The 18,507-nt window shown below is 41.0% G+C and overlaps 1 protein-coding gene across 2 annotated transcripts in view; it reads left to right on the top strand.

Annotated features, from left to right (window-relative positions):
- The first annotated feature begins 11,834 nt into the window (after positions 1 to 11,834).
- The window catches only part of LOC115161000 (zinc finger protein 385B), a 176,863-nt gene continuing 170,190 nt past the window's right edge, over positions 11,835 to 18,507 (top strand). The window contains exon 1 of one of the 2 annotated variants that reach the window (XM_029711631.1): positions 11,835 to 12,007. In XM_029711631.1, coding sequence (XP_029567491.1) covers positions 11,989 to 12,007 — 19 coding nt within the window. In that variant the 5' untranslated portion in view covers positions 11,835 to 11,988. Of the gene's footprint in view, positions 12,072 to 18,507 lie in introns of both variants that reach the window. The other variant, XM_029711629.1, reaches the window with a different exon arrangement.

Below are 18,507 nucleotides of genomic sequence, written 5' to 3'. Positions count from 1 at the left end.
TTCTACTTGATTTATTACTAAATATTATACAGTATACTGAACATGTTTGCACAATATTGACACAGGTTAGAGGGGAAATACACCAGAGCAACGCATGGCAGTGTCCTTATAATTTAGCATATGCTTTTATCCAAAGCAACTTAGTCATGCGTGCATACATTTTACATATGGCTGGCCCCAGCTGGAATCCAATCCATGACCCTTGGTGTTTCAAGCTCCATGCTCTACCGACTGAGCCACACATTGTCCACTTAAAAGCATCGGGTGCCGTCTAACCTGAACACCTGTGATTAAAGAGCATCAGCCAGTTCATAAAATGTTTGAATCGCTGCCATTTTTCGACACCCAGCAGGTGATTGTTAAAACACAGATCAATCCAAGGATCCGTTCTTGACAAATCTGACATTATTCATGTTGAACACACTTGCAAGAATGAATTCAAGACCCTGTCATTATCATCCACAGTATACAATATGCATGAATACATGCCTCTTACATAATTTGCATACGTCTTCACACTGATCTCCAGATAGAGCCTACCTTATTTGACCTTCAGCATTCTCCCTAAGGGTGTACTGTATGTATCAAAACACCACAGGGTTCCACGAAAACTGGGTCCTCTTTTATTTGTGTTTTGGCCAGTAGAATGGAAGATTGCTTCCGTTGGGATGGAATACGGAACTCTGGGAAATCACTGGAATGAACTGATGTCTGTCAGTAGAATCCTGCCTAGTGGAGAAGGGGATCGGGGGCAGATTCAAGCTTTGCTTTAAGATGTAACTGAAAAGTAGAAGCACAATTGAAAGGATAAAATCAGCATAGACTACATATTCTGTTAAGTTCTAGCACTGTTAATATTTTTGATTCATTTGGTTGGTTCTGTGCAAGGAAGACCATGATGCCAGTGTTTTGGTTTTGTTATGCTGTTAAATTCTTTAACTACCAGTGTCCCTCAATTGAATTTTTTTCTGTGCAATGTATTCCTTTTCAAATATTGGATTCCAAGAGAAGAATAGGGTTCATTTCAACTGTCTTATGATTAATACAAACGGTTAAGAATTCATGGAGAACAATAAACAAGTTTCCCATACTGCAGATTATAGTGCCTGGTAGAGTCTCAGTGGGTTGTCTTGAAGGAATCTGTGACTCTTTCTCAGTTAATCTTTCCTTGAATCCTTGCATCGATCATCCTCCTCAGAATGCATTGCATAAGAATGTCTGATAGGAGGGACCTTAACTCCAATAAGGTTGAAAAAGAAGCAAGGATATAGGATGCGAGGAATGATAGAAAACGAATTGAGATAGAACCATGCTTTTCCGTTATCAGTTGCACTGGGTTAAGACTGCTCAACTCCCGAGACACAGAACAGTCTCTTTGGGGGGATTCCGAACCGAGTTAAGCGCCCGTAAATGGAACGTAATTCCCGTTGGGGATGGTGTGTCTACAGATGCACTGTATTCTGGTTTTGATTTAATTTCTTCATAATTCCACCACCTTTACGCTTGATGAAACGAATAAGGTCGAGCAACATTATTTTCCAATAATTTTGTTCTGAACTGAACCATTCTTTTTTGTTGCGTTCCATTGTTCTGACCAGCAAAATAAAAATTCTGAACCGGTTCAAACACCCAAAAAGTATTGGTTAACATAATTGTTTTCTGTTCATTTTAAACCTCTGAAATCGAAATTGTTTTTACATTTAGCTCGACATTAAATTACTTCACCAATCAGTGCGGAAAGAGCAGCGTGCTATGGAGAGGGACAACTATTTAATCTGTATAGGAAAGTCTTTAAGAGCAAATTGTATTTTGCATTAACAGCATGGTTTAATCATAATGAAAGACAATCACACACACTGTGCTGCCAGTAGAGGTACATGGGTAAAATCACTGGGGAAGCCAATCACTCTTGTAACATCATCAGTAGGCTATGGAAACCTATGCTTTAGTGGGGAGGGGCAGATAAGCCTACACACTATGGTTAAACATTTTCCTGGTATTTTACAAATGTTCCATCCCGAGAATAAATAGCTTTTTAGCTATTTCCCGCCAAAACCAGAAGTGTAATTCAAAAACATATTAAGCATATAAATAGGCCTATGTCTGAATTTGATTGGAAATTTGATAAAAAATCAAGCCTGATGCTAACGGAGCCCGATGAGCTATACATGAAATACATTTTATAAGCCCCCCATTTTATGAGCACAAGCCCAAAAAAGCCAAAATGAGTGTGCTGTTATCCAATACATTTGTGCATTTGGTAAGTATTCAGACCCCTTGATTCTTTCCAGAACTTTGATTCTGTAATGAACAGGCAGGGAGCAGGTCTCGAACCCTCGACCTTCAAGCCCGAAGTCCGGCGCGCTATCGACTGTGCCGCAAAAGCATGCTCGTCCGGCATAGTCGATTTCCGCGCTTATAAACCCAGGGTCATTACACTACTCCCTCCTTTCAAAGAGCGCGTCCTCGCGCTAGCTTGCGACTCAACGCCTTACAGGAACGCGCTCACCGGCCAAGCACACGCACTGTAGTGGATGCAAGGTCCGATCCCACTTCTGACACCAATGTAATGAACAGGCAGGGAGCAGGTCTCGAACCCTCGACCTTCAAGCCCGAAGTCCGGCGCGCTATCGACTGTGCCGCAAAAGCATGCTCGTCCGGCAGAGTCGATTTCCGCGCTTATAAACCCAGGGTCATTACAATACGTTACAGCCTTATCCTAAAATGGATTAAAAAAAAAATCCTCATAAATTTACACACAATACCCCATAATAACAAAGCAAAAAAAGGTTTTAAGAACGTTTTACACATTTATTTAAAAAAAATGTAATCTAAAATATCACATTTACATACAGTTGAAGTCAGAAGTTACATACACTTAGGTTGGAGTCATTAAAACACATTTTTCAACCACTCCACGAATTTCTTGTTAACAAACGATAGTTTTGGCAAGTCGGTTGGGACATCTACTTTCTGCATGACACAAGTAATTTTTCCAACAATTGTTTACAGACAGATTATTTCACCTGTAATTAACTGTATCACAATCAAAATGGGTCCGAAGTTTACATACACTAAGTTGACTGTGCCTTTAAACAGCTTGGAAAATTCCAGAAAATGATGTCATGGCTTTAGAAGCTTCTGATAGGCTAATTGACATCATTTGAGTCAATTGGAGGTGTACCTGTTGATGTATTTCAAGGCCTACCTTCAAACTCAATGCCTCTTTGCTTGACATCATGGGAAAATCAAAACAAATCAGCCAAGACCTCAGAAAAAAAATTGTAGACCTCCACAATTCTAGTTCATCCTTGGGAGCAATTTCCAAACGCTCAGCAAGCAAGAAGCCACTGCTATAAAACCGCCATAAAAAAGCCAGACTACAGTTTGCAACTGCACATGGGGACAAAGATCGTACTTTTGGAAAAATGTCCTCTGGTCTATTGAAACAAAAATAGAACTGTTTGGCCATTGTTATGCTTGGAGGAAAAAGGGGGAGGCTTGCAAGCCCAAAGAACACCATCCCAATCGTGAAGCACGGAGGTGGCAGCATCATGTTGTGGGGGTGCTTTGCTGCAGGAGGGACTGGTGCACTTCACAAAATAGATGGCATCATGAGGCAGGAAAATTATGTGAATATATTGAAGCAACATCTCAAGACATCAGTCAGGATGTTAAAGCTTGGTCGCAAATGGGTCTTCCAAATGGACAATGACCCCAAGCATACTTCCAAAGTTGTGGCAAAATGGCTTAAGGACAACAAAGTCAAGGTATTGGAGTGGCCATCACAAAGCCCTGACCTCAATCCAATAGAAAATGTATGGGCAGAACTGAAAAAGTGTGTGCGAGCAAGGAGGCCTACAAACCTGACTCAGTTACACCAGCTCTGTCAGGAGGAATGGGCCAAAATTCCCCCAACTTATTGTGGGAAGCTTGTGGAAGGCTACCCGATACGTTTGACTCAAGTTAAACAATTTAAAGGCAATGCTACCAAATACTAATTGAGTGTATGTAAACATCTGACCCATTGGGAATGTGATGAAAAATAAAAGGATTAAATGTCAGGAATTGTGAAAAACTGAGTTTAAATGTATTTGGCTAAGGTGTATGTAAACTTCCGACTTCAACTGTAAGTATTCCGACCCTGTACTTTGTACTTTGTTGAAGCACCTTTGGCAGCGATTACAACCTTGAGTCTTCTTGGGGATGACGCTACATGCTTGGCACACCTGTATTTGGGGAGTTTCTCCCATTCTTCTCTACAGATGCTCTCAAACTCTGTCAGGTTGGATGGGGTGTGTTGCTGCACAGCTATTTTCAGTTCTTTCCAGAGATGTTCAATCGGGGTCAAGTCTGGGCTCTGGCTGGGCCACGTGAGGATATTGAGACTTGTCACGAAGCCACTCCTGCGTTGTCTTGGCTGTGTGCTTAGGGTCGTTGTCCTGTTGGAAGGTGAACCTTCGCCCCCAGTCTGAGGTCCAGAGAGCTCTGGAGTAGGTTTTCATTGAGGATCTCTCTGTTCATCTTTCCCTCGATACTGACTAGTCTCCCACTGTAAAACATCCCCACAGCATGATGCTGCCACCACCATGCTTCACCGTAGGGATGGTGCCAGGTTTCTGGCCAGGTATTTCAGTTTTTTTTAAATGTATACATTTGCAAACATTTCTAAAAACCTGTTTTCGCTTTTAGAATAAGGCTGTAATGTAACAAAATATGGAAAAAGGGAAGGGGTCTGAATACTTTCTGAATGCACTGCATATGATATATAGGCTACTACACATTACGCATGACATAAAAACATAAAAGCCCATAGATGTAGCTAGCTATATGCTCTCTTGGGTAAATAAAATAACCAAGCTCCAGTAGGCTATTCTTTTTTTAGTGTGAACTGTATTACTGTAATTTATTGTATTATACTGTATTATATTGACTGGAATTACGCACCTCCTTCAAATCATAAAGTTGGGAGAGAACATGCAATTCTGGTGCAGCACATACAGCCTACAAAGTTACATGTATAGGCTAGCAAATTAGATTTTCATTTTGAAATACTGCATAATAGGGCCTATTTGTATAATTAGTAGGCTGACTCATATATATACCTTTTATGATATTTCCCATAATTTCATATCCTACCTCCTTTTTCTCTCTTTTGGTGCTTCATTCCTCCCTCGCTTCCTCCCTTTGCTTGCATAATGCAGGACTAGAATGAAGTAGATGCAGACGGCTTTCACTTCTCGTCACAAAGACTGAATGGGTCTGAATAAATAACTTCTATAGCCTACTGCAATCGCGTGTTTACTCTTCTTTTAAACTACCCCTTAGTTCCAATGGCTTCTGTATTTAACATTCAGCAAACAAGAGCTTGCATAGGCTATGCTGCAGCAAATGTAGGGCCTACCCATCACAAGAAAATAAGTTACTATGATGGGATGATAGGTCTACATGCATTGTGAACTGTGCTCCATACTGAGATGGGCTGTATGTTCCCACCCTGAGTGTTGATGATTGATCATGCAGAGAGGCCATAGAAAAGCCAGAGAAGTAAAATTTCACTTCATGCTGTTCATAGGGAGGAGGTCAGAGACCTGGCAGTGTGGTGCCAGTACAACAACCTCGCTCTCAAACAGAGCAAGACAAAGTAGCTGATCGTGGACTACAGGAAAAGGATGGCCGAACAGGCCCCCATTAACATCGATGGGACTGAAGTAGAGCGGGTCAAGAGTTTCAAGTTCCTTGGTGTCCACATCATCAACCAACTATCATGGTCCAAACACACAAAGACAGTTGTGAAGAGGGAACGACAACACCTTTTCCCCCTTAGGAGACTGAAATGATTTGTCCCCATATGCTCAAAAAGTTCTACAGCTGCACCATCGAGAGCATCCTGACCAGTTGCATCACCGCCTGGTATGGCAACTGCTTGGCATTTGACCGTAAGGCGCAACAGAGGGTAGTGCTTTCGGCCCAGTACATCACTGGGGCCAAACTTCCTGACATCCAGGACCTATATACTAGGCGGTGTCAGAGGAAGGCCCATAAAATTGTCAAAGTCTCCAGTCACCCAAGCCATAGACTGTTCTCTCTGCTACCGCACAGCAAGCAGTACCGGAGCACCAAGTCTAGGACCAAAGGGCTTAAGCGCTTCTAACCCTAAGGCATAAGACTGCTGAACAACTAATCAAATGGCCACCCAGACTATTTACACTGCTGCTACTCGCTGTTTATTATCTATGCATAGTCACTTTACAAATTACCTCTACTAACCTGTACCCCCACACATTGACTCGGTACCGGTACCCCCTGTATATAGTTATGTAAATGTATTGTGTTACTTTTTGATTGATTTGATCTTTTTTACTTTAGTTTAACTTTTCTTAACTCTATTTCTTGAACTGTATTGTTGGTTAAGGGCTTGTAAGTAAGCATTTCACGGTAAGATCTACACCTTTTGTATTCAGCGGATGTGACAAATAAAATTTGATTTGATATAAATCATTTGTTATAATTTACCAGTTTTTCACAGTTGTTTATCCTGGGAAAAGGGAGTGGTTTTGGTCGGTAAATCTCTGTAAATCTCGGTAACCGGGTTCCTCCCATTCAACCCTACTACACACATTTGACCCACCCCCCCCCCCCCTTTGTTGAGGGGCACATTATTCCTTTTGTCATGTCTGTGGAAGTTGTTCAGTTTATGTCTCAGTTGTTGGATCTTGTTATGTTCATACAAATATTTACACATGTTAAGTTTGCTGAAAATTAACACAGTTGACAGTGAGAGGGCGTTTCTTTTTTTGCTGAGTTTATTTATACATGGATTTATTTCATTGATCCCTGTTATTCTGAAACATTCTCTCCATAAATTATAGTGAGTCTGTTGAGAAAACTCAAACTAAATGTTCACCAAATTTAACGGAATGGCTTAAGATAATGTGCTGAAAACCCTATTGAATGAACACTCCAAGAAATAATCTGTTGGCCAGCAAGTGTTAGAATTTTCTGTGGTTAAATTACATTTATTCAGCATGCACAAGAGAACCACGCTTGCAAAGCCCGTTACACACCTGCATAAGGTAAGTCTGAATACCAACTATTGAGAAGTGTGTAGGAAAGGCGTGCGTAGGAAATGTGTACATTTCCTAAGTCTGAATCGGGCCCTATGTCTGTAGAAGTGAATGGAAGTAAAGTGAAGTGGCACCAGTATCTGAAAGGAATGTAGCACCTCTGTGAATGGAGGTCATTTTAGATGCAGGGGTTTTAGACGCAGGCTACAGATTTTCACACTTTTTCTCATTTGTCTCTTGGATGATGTGCTGGAGATAAGATTGTAGCTCAACTAACTTTGCAACAATCAGGTATCTGTTTGATATTTTAGGCACAAGATGTGTACAATGTACTGTATATGGCATGGGTAACGTGCAATGTATGCATTCTGTAGATGTTTAATTGTGCCATGTACACTGCAGTGGAGGCTGCTGAGGGGAGAACGGCTCATAATAATGGCTGGAACGGAGCAAATGGAATGGCATCAAACACATGGAAACACGTGTTTGATGTATGTGATACCATCCCACTAATTCTGCTCCAGCCATTATTATGAGCCATTCTCCTCTCAGCAGCCTACCACGAGCCCATCCTCCCCAATTAAGTTGCCACCAACCTCCTGTGATACACTGTTTTTTTTCTATACAGCAGTACTGTGTGCCTAAGAAAATATTCCCCCTTACGGACATTAAAATGTATCCTATTTAACCCTTCAGAATACGTATTATAACAACAACAGATGTTAGTTAGTTTGAGAAGTATTTACAGTGTGCCCTAAAGGATATATATGATATCCAATATGTCGTAGTTTTGTGATATACAACCTTTATTGCCAGTCTCACTGATAGTAGATGTAAAGTGAATGAGTGAATGAAAGCAGTTGTAAATTGGTAATGGCTTTCTACTACCTAGGAGCTTATTAAGAGGGGCATACATAAGAGAGAGGCACAAAGAAACACTACATGGCCAAAGGTATGTGGACACCTGCTCGTCGAACATCTCATTCCAAAATCATGGGCATTAATAAGGAGCATTACGCGCTTCAGCACTTGGCGGTCCAGTTCTGTGAGCTTGTGTGGCCTACAACTTCGCGGCTGAGCCGTTGTTGCTCCTAAATGTTTTCACTTCACAATAGCACCACTTACAGTTGACCGGGGCAGTTCTAGTAAGGCAGAAATTTGACGAACTGACTTGTTGGAAAGGTAGCATCTTTGGGAAGTATTTTCACTAGATGTTGGAACATTGCTGCGGGGACTTGCTTCCATTCAGCCATGACATGATTAGTGAGGTCGGGAACTAATGTTTGACGATTAGGCCTGGCTCACGGTCGGTGTTCCAATTCATCCCAGAGGCAGGTCCTCACCAGACATCACCGGCAACAACGTCGCCTATGGGCACAAACCCATCGTCGCTGGACCAGACAGGACTGGCAAAAAGTGCTCTTCACAGACGAGTCGCGGTTTTGTCTCACCAGGGGTGATGGTTGGATTCGCGTTTATGACGGTGGCACGTTGAAAGTCACTGAGCTCTTCAGTACGGCCATTCTGCTGCCAGTGTTTATATATGGAGATTGCTGCGCGCTCGATTTTATACACCTGTCAGCAACGGGTGTGGCTGAAACAGCCGAATCCACTAATTTAAAAGGTGTCCACATACGTTTGAATATATAGTGTAAATAGTGCTACTTCCAAAGAATTCCAGTCCCTCATATCCACCTTGTTGTGTCCAAATGGCACCTTATTCCCTATATATGGCCCATAGGGCTCTGCTCAAAAGTAGTGCACTACATAGGAAATACTGTGCCATTTGGGACACACACCTTGACTCGTGGGACTGTTCCCTTCTCTATGGAGCTCCACAGGCCACCCTTCCACTACAGCCAGAACTAGGCAGCAAGGTAGCAGACAGCCAGGTAGAAGGCTGCCAGGTAGCCAGGTAGCAGACAGCCAGGTAGAAGGCTGCCAGGTAGCCTATACATAAATACTGATACTATAGATCAAGCAAGCCATCAGTGTGATGATTTCCCCTGGGCCATACACAGGATGAGTTTACAGTACATTCCCTGTCTACTATGCTGAAGAAGTATCTCACTGAAGAATGCCTCTACAGTAGGCTAGGTAGAACTAGGGATGTGTGGATGGATGTAGCCTAATTGACTATTTTACTGGAGCAGTGTGCAATTTCATGTACATTTACTGGTGTCCCACTGAAGAATGTTTCTCTCTGTACCGTAGGTAGGAAGATGGATGCATGTAACTATAGTACCGGTCTGGAACAATTACTAAGTGTGCAAGTTTTATTCTAGATTAGGATTTTTTTTTTACCCAAAATATGCTGAATAGGTGGTGTTCTATTAAAGAATTTAAATGTTATATTATAGATAGCCTACTACTAGAGATGCATTTGTGGATGTACAGTACCAGTCAAAAGTTTGGACACACCTACTCATTCAAGGATTTTTCTTTATTTTCTACATTGTAGAATAATAGTGAAGACATAAAAACTATGAAATAACACATATGGAATCATGTAGTAACCAAAAAAGTGTTAAACAAATGAAAATATATTTTAAATTTGAGATTCTAAAAGTAGCCACCCTTTGCCTTGATGACAGCTTTGCACACTCTTGGCATTCTCTCAGCCCGCTTCATGAGGAATTGTCACGTCCTGATCCTAGTAAGATGTCATTTTCTATAGTAGAGTAGGTCAGGGCGTGACAGGGGGTGTTTTGGGTTGTTCTATGTTTTCTATTTCTATGTTTAAGTTCTAGTTTTTCAATTTCTATGTTGGGATTGTTTGGGTTGATCTCTAATTGGAGGCAGCTGATCCTCGTTGCCTCTGATTGGAGATCATATTTAAGTAGGGGTTTTTCTTCCTGGGTTTGGTGGGTAGTTGTTTTCTGTTTAGTGTATGTCACCTGACGGAACTGTTGTTGGTCGTTTTGTTAAAGTATATTTATTATAAGTAAATATGAGCACTATACACGCTGCGCCTTGGTCCCTTTTATACGACCCGCGTTACAGGAATGCTTTTATAACTGTCTTGAAGGAGTTCCCACATATGCTGAGCAATTGTTGGCTGCTTTTCCTTCAGTCTGCGGTCCAACTCATCCCAAACCATCTCAATTGGGTTGAGGTTGGGTGATTGTGGAGGCCAGGGCATCTGATGCAGCACTCCATTACTCTCCTTGGTCAAATAGCCCTTACACAGCCTGGAGGTGTATTTTGGGTCATTGTCCTGTTGAAAAACAATTGATAGTCCCACTAAGCGCAAACCAGATGGGATGGTGTGTCGCTGCAGAATGCTGTGGTAGCCTTGCTGGTTAAGTGTGCCTTGAATTCTAAATAAATCACTGACAGTGTCACCAGCAAAGCACCATCACACCTCCTCCTCCATGCTTCACGGTGGGAACCACACATCATCCATTCACCTTCTCTGCGTCTCACAAAAACACGGCGGTTGGAACCAAAAATCTCCAATTTGGACTCATCAGACCAAAGGAAAGATTCCCACTGGTCTAAAGTCCATTGCTCATGGTTCTTGGCCCAAGCTAGTCTCTTCTTCTTATTGGTGTCCTTTAGTAGTGGTTTCTTTGCATCAATTTGACCATGAAGGCCTGATTCACGCTGATTCATGCAGTCTCCTCTGAACAGTTGATGTTGAAATGTGTCTGTTACTTGAACTCTGTGAAGCGTTTATTTGGGCTGAAATTTCTGAGGCTGGTAACTCTAATGAACTTATCCTCTGCAGCAGAATTACTCTGGGACTTCCTTTCCTGTGGTGGTCCTCATGAGAGCCAGTTTCATCATATCACTTGACGGTTTTTGCGACTGCACTTGAAGAAACTTTCAAAGTTCTTGAAATTTGCCCCATTGACTGACCTTCATGCCTTAAAGTAATGATGGACTGTCGTTTCTCTTTGCTTATTTGAACTGTTTTTGCCATAATATGGACTTGGAAAGAAATTCCAAAAATGTACTTTTAACAAGGCACACCTGTTAATTGAAATGCATTCCAGGTGACTTCCTCGTGAAGCTGGTTGAAAGAATGCCAAGAGTGTGTAAAGCTTTCATCAAGGCAAAGGGTGTCTACCTTGAAGAATCTCAAATGTAGAATATATTTAGATTTGTTTAACACTTTATTGGTTACTACATGATTCCATTTGTGTTATTTCATAGTTTTGATGTCTTCACTATTATTCTACTATGTAGAAAATTGTAAAAATAGAGACAAACCCTGGAATGAGTAGGTGTGTCCAAACTTTTGACTGGTACTGTAAGTATTCTAACTATTTTACTAGAACTGTTACTAAGTGTGTGCATTTTCAAGTGGCTTTACTCATGAATAAATTTTAATCCAGAGAAGGAGAGGGTGTAGAACCACAAAGCTAACTCGACCACATGAAGTTTATTAGAGGAGAGGAAGACCTCAGTGTGTGGGTTGTGTTCTGAACCCTGCACTTAACTTCTAAAATAGTAGATTTACAGGATGACCAACACTATAGCATACAATTAAGTCTCATCTCCCAATAGATTGTTAATGTTGATTTTATTATTTTGAATACTAAAATATAGTTTACAACTGTGCGCATTTACGCATGTTTATTATAGTAAACACCAGTGTCAAACTAGTATTTTTTTTTAAATAAAGCTGAGAGAAAGAAAACACTTTTTTTCAGAGCAGGAAGACTCAAGGAAGACGGTACTGGTAGTCTAATGTAGGCCATAGTGTACTGCGCGGGCTCAGGTAGTTCTGCTACTGCTGCCTCCACCCCGGGATGAGCATGCGTGAAGGTTTTTTGGTCAAAGCAGATCAAGCGCATGCAGCTCATAGCAGTCAAACATTCTGAGCGCGAGTCAGTGGAGAAGGCGTTTGGAACAACCCGCAAGAACCAAACGGAGACGGTTTTACTTTCCTGACATCCAAGGGTATCTACAGGTAATGCAATACACTGCAAGACGTGAGTTATTATCAAATGGATTTGAGCGGATTTCCTCATCATTTCACACCGAACCATTTGCAAGGTAAATAGATGGAGTCAACTGGACGTTCCCACTTTAACGAACTCCTTACATTTTTTCACTGAAATAATAGACATGGGGCATTATTCTTTCATTTTACGCGAAGTTTAGTCTGTTTTTGGAAGCAATTTTCTTAGTTGAAAGTTATTTGAAAATTGAATTGCAATAAAAGTGTTATTCTGTGTATTCAGAATTTGAAAGCGAGCTTGACTGCGAGAATGTTATGCGAGACTGAGCATCGTCGTGCATAGTTTGTTCTCCTGTTTTGCGGACCAGTAATGCACGTGTTATTCATTTGTCTTGGCTCTTGCACACATGCCACCTGTTAGGAAATAAATCCATAGCTTCGTGTCAAGTAATGTCATATAATTTCCATGGTGGCTAAACAGGGCATGCATTTAATCCAAAAAAGAAAGAAAGAAAGAAAGAAAGAAAGAAAGAAAGAAAAGAAAAGGACATCTCTCCATATAATTATTAGGTTTTAAGTTCGATTTCTGTCCGATTCAGTGATCGTTTTCAGGCTGGTCAGTCCACCTTGATTGTAGGCAATGAGTAAGATTGAAGAAATTAATAAATAGATCCAGGGGAAAAGACTAATAGTGGGCTAACGCTTTCGCTTTGTGCAGCCAAGTGATAATGCTGTCATTGGGCTACAAGCTTTGTTGTCATGAGATAATCCTTTACAAATCCATTATTCAGTCTTGTCTTTTGTTGTCTGTTAGGTATATGTGTTTTGTTTAAAATTAAGAGCTGATCTGCCTGCAGTGCCCAGAATGCTGCTTGACAGTTTTAGAATAAGTGGATGATAAGTCAGTTAAGAACAAATTCATATTTACATTGACGGCCTACGAGGGAACAGTGGGTTAAGTGCATTTTTCAGGGGCAGAACAACAGATTTTTACCCGGTCAGCTCGGGATTCGATCCAGCAACTTTTCGGTTACTGGCCCGACGCTAGGCTACCTAGTTACTGGCCCAACACTAGGCCACCTGCCGCCCCAATTACTGTATGTATCCACTTTTTGGATCTTGTCTGACATTGACAGAGTATATTTTTATACACATTTTACAGCAGGGTAGAGTTAAGTGACAACCATTTTTCGCATGTTTCTGTCTATTAGTAGACTATACAGCTCTTAGAGCAGAATGCTTATCTTTATTGACATAAGTTTTATGAAGTATCAAAGTAATGTCTTCTATTTAGATGTGCTTACTGTATTTGCATATTTAACCTTTATTTATTATTATTTTTATTTTTATTTAACCTTTATTTAACTAGCCAAGTCAGTTAAGAACACATTCTTACTTACAATGACGGCCTACCTAAAGGCAAAAGGCCTCCTGCGGGATGGGGCTGGGATAAAAAATACAAATAAATTAAATAAAAATATAGGATAAAACACACATCACGACAAGAGAGACAACACAACACTACATAAAGAGAGACCTAAGACAACAACAGAGCATGGCAAAAACACATGACAACACAGCATAGTAGCAACACAACATGACAACAACATGGTAGCAACACAACATGGCAGAAGCACAACATGGTAGCAGCACAAAACAGGGTAATAACATCATTGGCCACAGACAACAGCACAAAGGGCAAGAAGGTAGAGACGACAATACATCACGCAAATCAGCCACAACTGTCAGTAAGAGTGTCCATGATTGAGTCTTTGAATGAAGAGTTTGAGATAAAACTGTCCAGTTTGAGTGTTTGTTGCAGCTCGTTCCAGTCGCTAGCTGCAGCGAACTGAAAAGACGAGCGATCCAGGAATGTACAGGGACTCATGCTGAGACCAAGGTCTCTTTCACAGATGTGCACTGTATACACATCAATACACATCTAACACATCAATATACACTGAGTGTACAAAACATTAAGAACCTTGACACAAACCGGTGCGCCTGGCACCTACCATACCCCGTTCAGAGGCACTTAAATATTTTGTCTTGCCAATTCACTCTCTGAATGGCACACATACACAATCCATGTCTCAATTGTCTCAAGGCTTACAAATCCTTCTTTAGCATGTCTCCTCCCCATCATCTACACTGATTGAAGGGGATGTAGCAAGTGACATCAATAAGGGATCATACTGTAGTTTTTACCTGGATTCCCCTGGTCAGTCTGTCATGGAAAGAGCAGGTATTCTTAATGTTTTGTACACTTAGTGTACACTATACATATCAATATACACATCAACATTCGCATAAATTGCCCTAGAGGCACCAATTAATCCAACTTTAGTTTATCTTGAAAAGGGCAAAGCCAACAAATTAGCATCAACATCCTCTTCGATAACACTTGTTGCAGACGCTACACACTTTTAACTAGCCTACAACAAAAGCTAGCTAGCTACTAGCTAGACCTTGGGAAACCTACTGTTCACTATTGCAGTGACCTGTCTGCCTTTCCATAAAAACATTTTACAAGTCAAAGTGTGATTGGTTGAGACAACTGTCTCTCCAAAATTCTGCACTAATACAGTTGAGGTGATTTGTTTATCTTGCACCGGATAAAAAGTGATTGGAATTAGTTTTGGAAATAGTTTCGGAACAGGTCTGTCTCTGGGCGTGAGCCAGGTGCCCTGTTCAAAGTCCACAGCGAAGTCGGCTCAAAACAAAAGTGACGTAGCCTAGGCTAGATTAAGCATGTAGAGTAATGAGTAGGATTCTGTGTTTTCACATGCAAAAGTGATTGCTTTTGATAAAGACGCTTTATCTGCTCACCAATGAAAACTAGTTTGACTGAGTGGCGCAGATTACGGTTCGATTTGAGAAGGGTGCTCCTCCCTTACCTCTTTTTCCTGTTCACGTCATGGTCCATAGACCGATGCACCATGTTTCAGGTTAATAGAACTCCCTCAATGGCAGATGCCTTCTATCTAGCTTCTGAGGGCTTAGCCAATGGCTGACTTAGCTAGCTAGGTTTATCTACCCAGACTACCAAAGAAAAATCCTGATTGGATCTTTTTTCTCTTCACCGTTAACCCTTTCCTTTCCAACACAAGACTAAATCAGAATATCATTGAAAATATTAATTTAATTACAATACCATTGAAATATTCTTGAAAAGATTAAATAGAAATGAAAACAACATGTATATTTTAAAACTACAACAATTATTTTATAAATCCTTAGGGCTTCTCTGAAGGCACAGGAGGCCCATTCCAGCCCACTTTAGGAGAGGCAGCCCCTATCCCCACTGGGTATAGTTGATTTAATAATAAGCTATTTTGATTGTAAAGAAATGGACTTGCTTTATTCAGTCACAAATTATCATGGCAATCTCATGGACTGACGCTCCTTGTATCTATAACGCTGCGTATGATCCCCAGCCCCATTCCTCAATTCCAAATCAAGTGGTGCGGGGCTGTTGTTAGGCTGAAACAAACTCGGGGTTGATTAATCTCCATCTACTATAAAGTAATAAGCAATTATCACTGCAAACTTTGCTCTTGTGCAAACACTTAGGATAGGCCTATATGGTCCCTGTCCCTGTGACTGCTATTGTGTAGTGAGATGAGATAGCTTTTTAAGTGACTGGCAGACCTGGGTTAAAAATATATTTGAAATCTTTAAAATACTTTTTAGCATTTGCTTTAAGTGAATTATATAGGGAATAGGGTGCCATTTGGGGTGCAGGCTGTAATTAGTCCCATTCTGTCTGGTATGATTTATAGAGACTCCATCTTAGTGTGAAGGTGATCTATGGGATGCTTAAGCACTGAATGTGTCCCAAATGTCACCCTATTCCCTTTATAGTGCACTAATTTTGACCAGAGCCCTATGGGCACTATATGGAGTAGGGTGCCATTTGGGACACAGGCACTGTATCTTCTCCTCAGCCCTCCACCTGTCCTGTCCTGTAGCTATGGTTCTAATCATTCTCAGTTTATTGGAAGATAATTGTCTTGTGATGGGGAAACAATGACATTGACACTGTTGACAGTGATATGATGAGCCTTGTCTAGCAGCACAACACTACTGTTTCACACCCAGAGGGAGAACCTGATATCACCGACACTATCTAGCTATGATATGAATAAGTGCTGACTGTAACCAACTTCATTGGCATTTATGGATTATATCAGTCAATGCTTTTGGCATATTATAAACAGTACATTACTTGCATTAACTAACTGCAAGATGTTTTCTCGTTAAAGGTTACATAATTATATAAACTACAAAGTAGAATTAGCTAAATTAATGAATTGCTATATATATGAAATATGCCAATACACACCTCTCTCTTTCTCTCTCTCTCATTCTCTCTATGTCTCTATCTCTCTCTCTTTCTTTCTGTGAATGCAGCAAATATATTCACATTCCACATGTAGGCCTATTTCTACTTTGGTGGAGCTGAGCCCAGGGGCTGCCTCTCCTAAAGTGGGCAGGAATGGGGCAGAAAGTAATAGGATAACTGACCGCACCGTGCCCAGGAGACTGGGTCTGTGTCCCAAATAGCCACCTATTCCCTTCCTAATATATCCCTATATAATGAATATGGTGCCATTTAGGATGCATACTAGGGTGGAGGGATGAAGAGATGGAGGGAAGGTCAGCTAGTTTCAGTAATTAGCAATGATGGAAGGTAGCGGAGAGGAATCGGAGGAAGACTCTGATTTCTTTCTAAAGGGGTAATGAATCATATTGTGTTGTTCCTGACAGGACTAGGACGTTAGGTTATATACCAGGAGAAGAAGAAAGAGAAAGGGAACACTGTCTGTCAGAGAACAACCAATAGAGATTTTATGTGCAAAATCCATGCTGCAAACTTTTCTATACCATTTAGCTGACTTGCAACTTACAGTTCCGTGAGTGCATATATTTTGTTATATATACTGTATGTGACACGAGCTGGAATTGAACCCACAACTCTGGTGTTGCTAGGACTATGCTATTATTAGCTGAACCACACATGACTATTCTTTCTTGCCTTTATTAAACTAGGCAAGTCAGTTAAGAACAAATTCTTATTTCAATGACGGCCTGAGAACAGTGATTTGTTCAGGGGCAGAACGACAGGTTTTTACATTGTCAGCTCGGGGATTTGATATTGCAACCTTCCGATTACTAGTCCAACGCTCTAAGCACTAGGCTTCCTGCCACCTTCTTGTGTGTTTGTCTTTGTTACTTCTTCCCAGTGATATAGACGAGTCGCTAAACTTTTAGTCACTAAATCATTAGTCCAAGTTGAGTCCCAAGTCCCCAGTGCTCGAGTCCAAGTCTGAGTCACCAATGGTCGAGTCACGAGTCCCTAAGGCAATTTTTTAAATTAATAAAATAAGAATGATTTTAAAAATACTTAGTGCTGGTAATATGGGTCATAACTTTTGAACAGTTAGGGCTAGAAAACAATCAGTTTTCTCTGTAGAAAAGAGAGAGGCTTGTCAGAACCTGGCTATGGAATGCAATGGGGAAAGTGGGAGGGTTGAGCAAGACAGACTATTTTTCTATACCCAAGGGGGAGAAAGACAATCAAAGCTAGACTATTGTTTTACTGTTAAACTTAATACTATTGTTTTTAACTTCATAAAGCAGCTTGTGTTCCTTAACCAGGCAACTAACTACTATGGAAGGCTGGAAAACCAGTTAGCAAGAGTCACCTGCACGATGTGTATGATCAGAGGCTGAGTAGAGTCTGCCTGCCTGCGTGTTTTCCATTTACCAAACGCTCTTATCCTGAGCGACTTACATTAGTAGGTGCATACATTTTCATCCTGTCCCCATGGGAATTGAACCCACAACCCTGGTGTTGCGAGTGCCATACTCTACCAAGTGAGACACATCCCTGCGGCTTCCATTTCACCTCTGATTAAAACAGCTTATTGCAGCCAATATTTATTTCCTTCAAGTGGACTTTTAATTCCTCCCCTGCATCGGATCTTGTCAATTTATCTAGTTGGCCTGTCATGTCCTGACCAGTAATAGGGGTTATTTGTCATTGTAGTTTGGTCAGGGCGTGGCAGGGGTGTGTTTGTATTGTGTTGTCGGGGTTTTGGGGTTTTGTTCTATGTTTTGTATTTCTATGGTTTTTCTATGTTGTATATTTCTTTGTGTTGGCCGGGTATGGCTCTCAATCAGGAACAGCTGTACATTGTTGTTGCGGATTGGGAGTCATACTTAGGTAGCCCTTTTTCACCTGTCGTTTGTGGGAAGTTGTTTTTGCATAGCTGTGTTTAGCCTGCAATACTGTGCGTTAGTGTCTTGTTTTGTCTTGTTTTGTCTTGTCTTGTTTTGTCTTGTCTTGTCTTGTCTTGTTAGGTGTCTCAATAAAAGTTAAAATGAGCACTCAACCTCTACTCCGTACGACACTCATTACATGGCCACAGTGCTGTGTGGCTCACTGGCATGACACCCTCTAACTAAGCTCTCTTTATGCATGTGTTATTTCTCTGTTTGTTTGTCTCTTAATCAAAATGCTAATCA

The sequence above is a fragment of the Salmo trutta genome, chromosome 24 (assembly GCF_901001165.1).
Source record: "Salmo trutta chromosome 24, fSalTru1.1, whole genome shotgun sequence".
In the NCBI taxonomy this organism is placed as follows: Eukaryota; Metazoa; Chordata; class Actinopteri; order Salmoniformes; family Salmonidae; genus Salmo; species Salmo trutta.
This window is presented reverse-complemented; position numbering and strand designations above follow the sequence as displayed.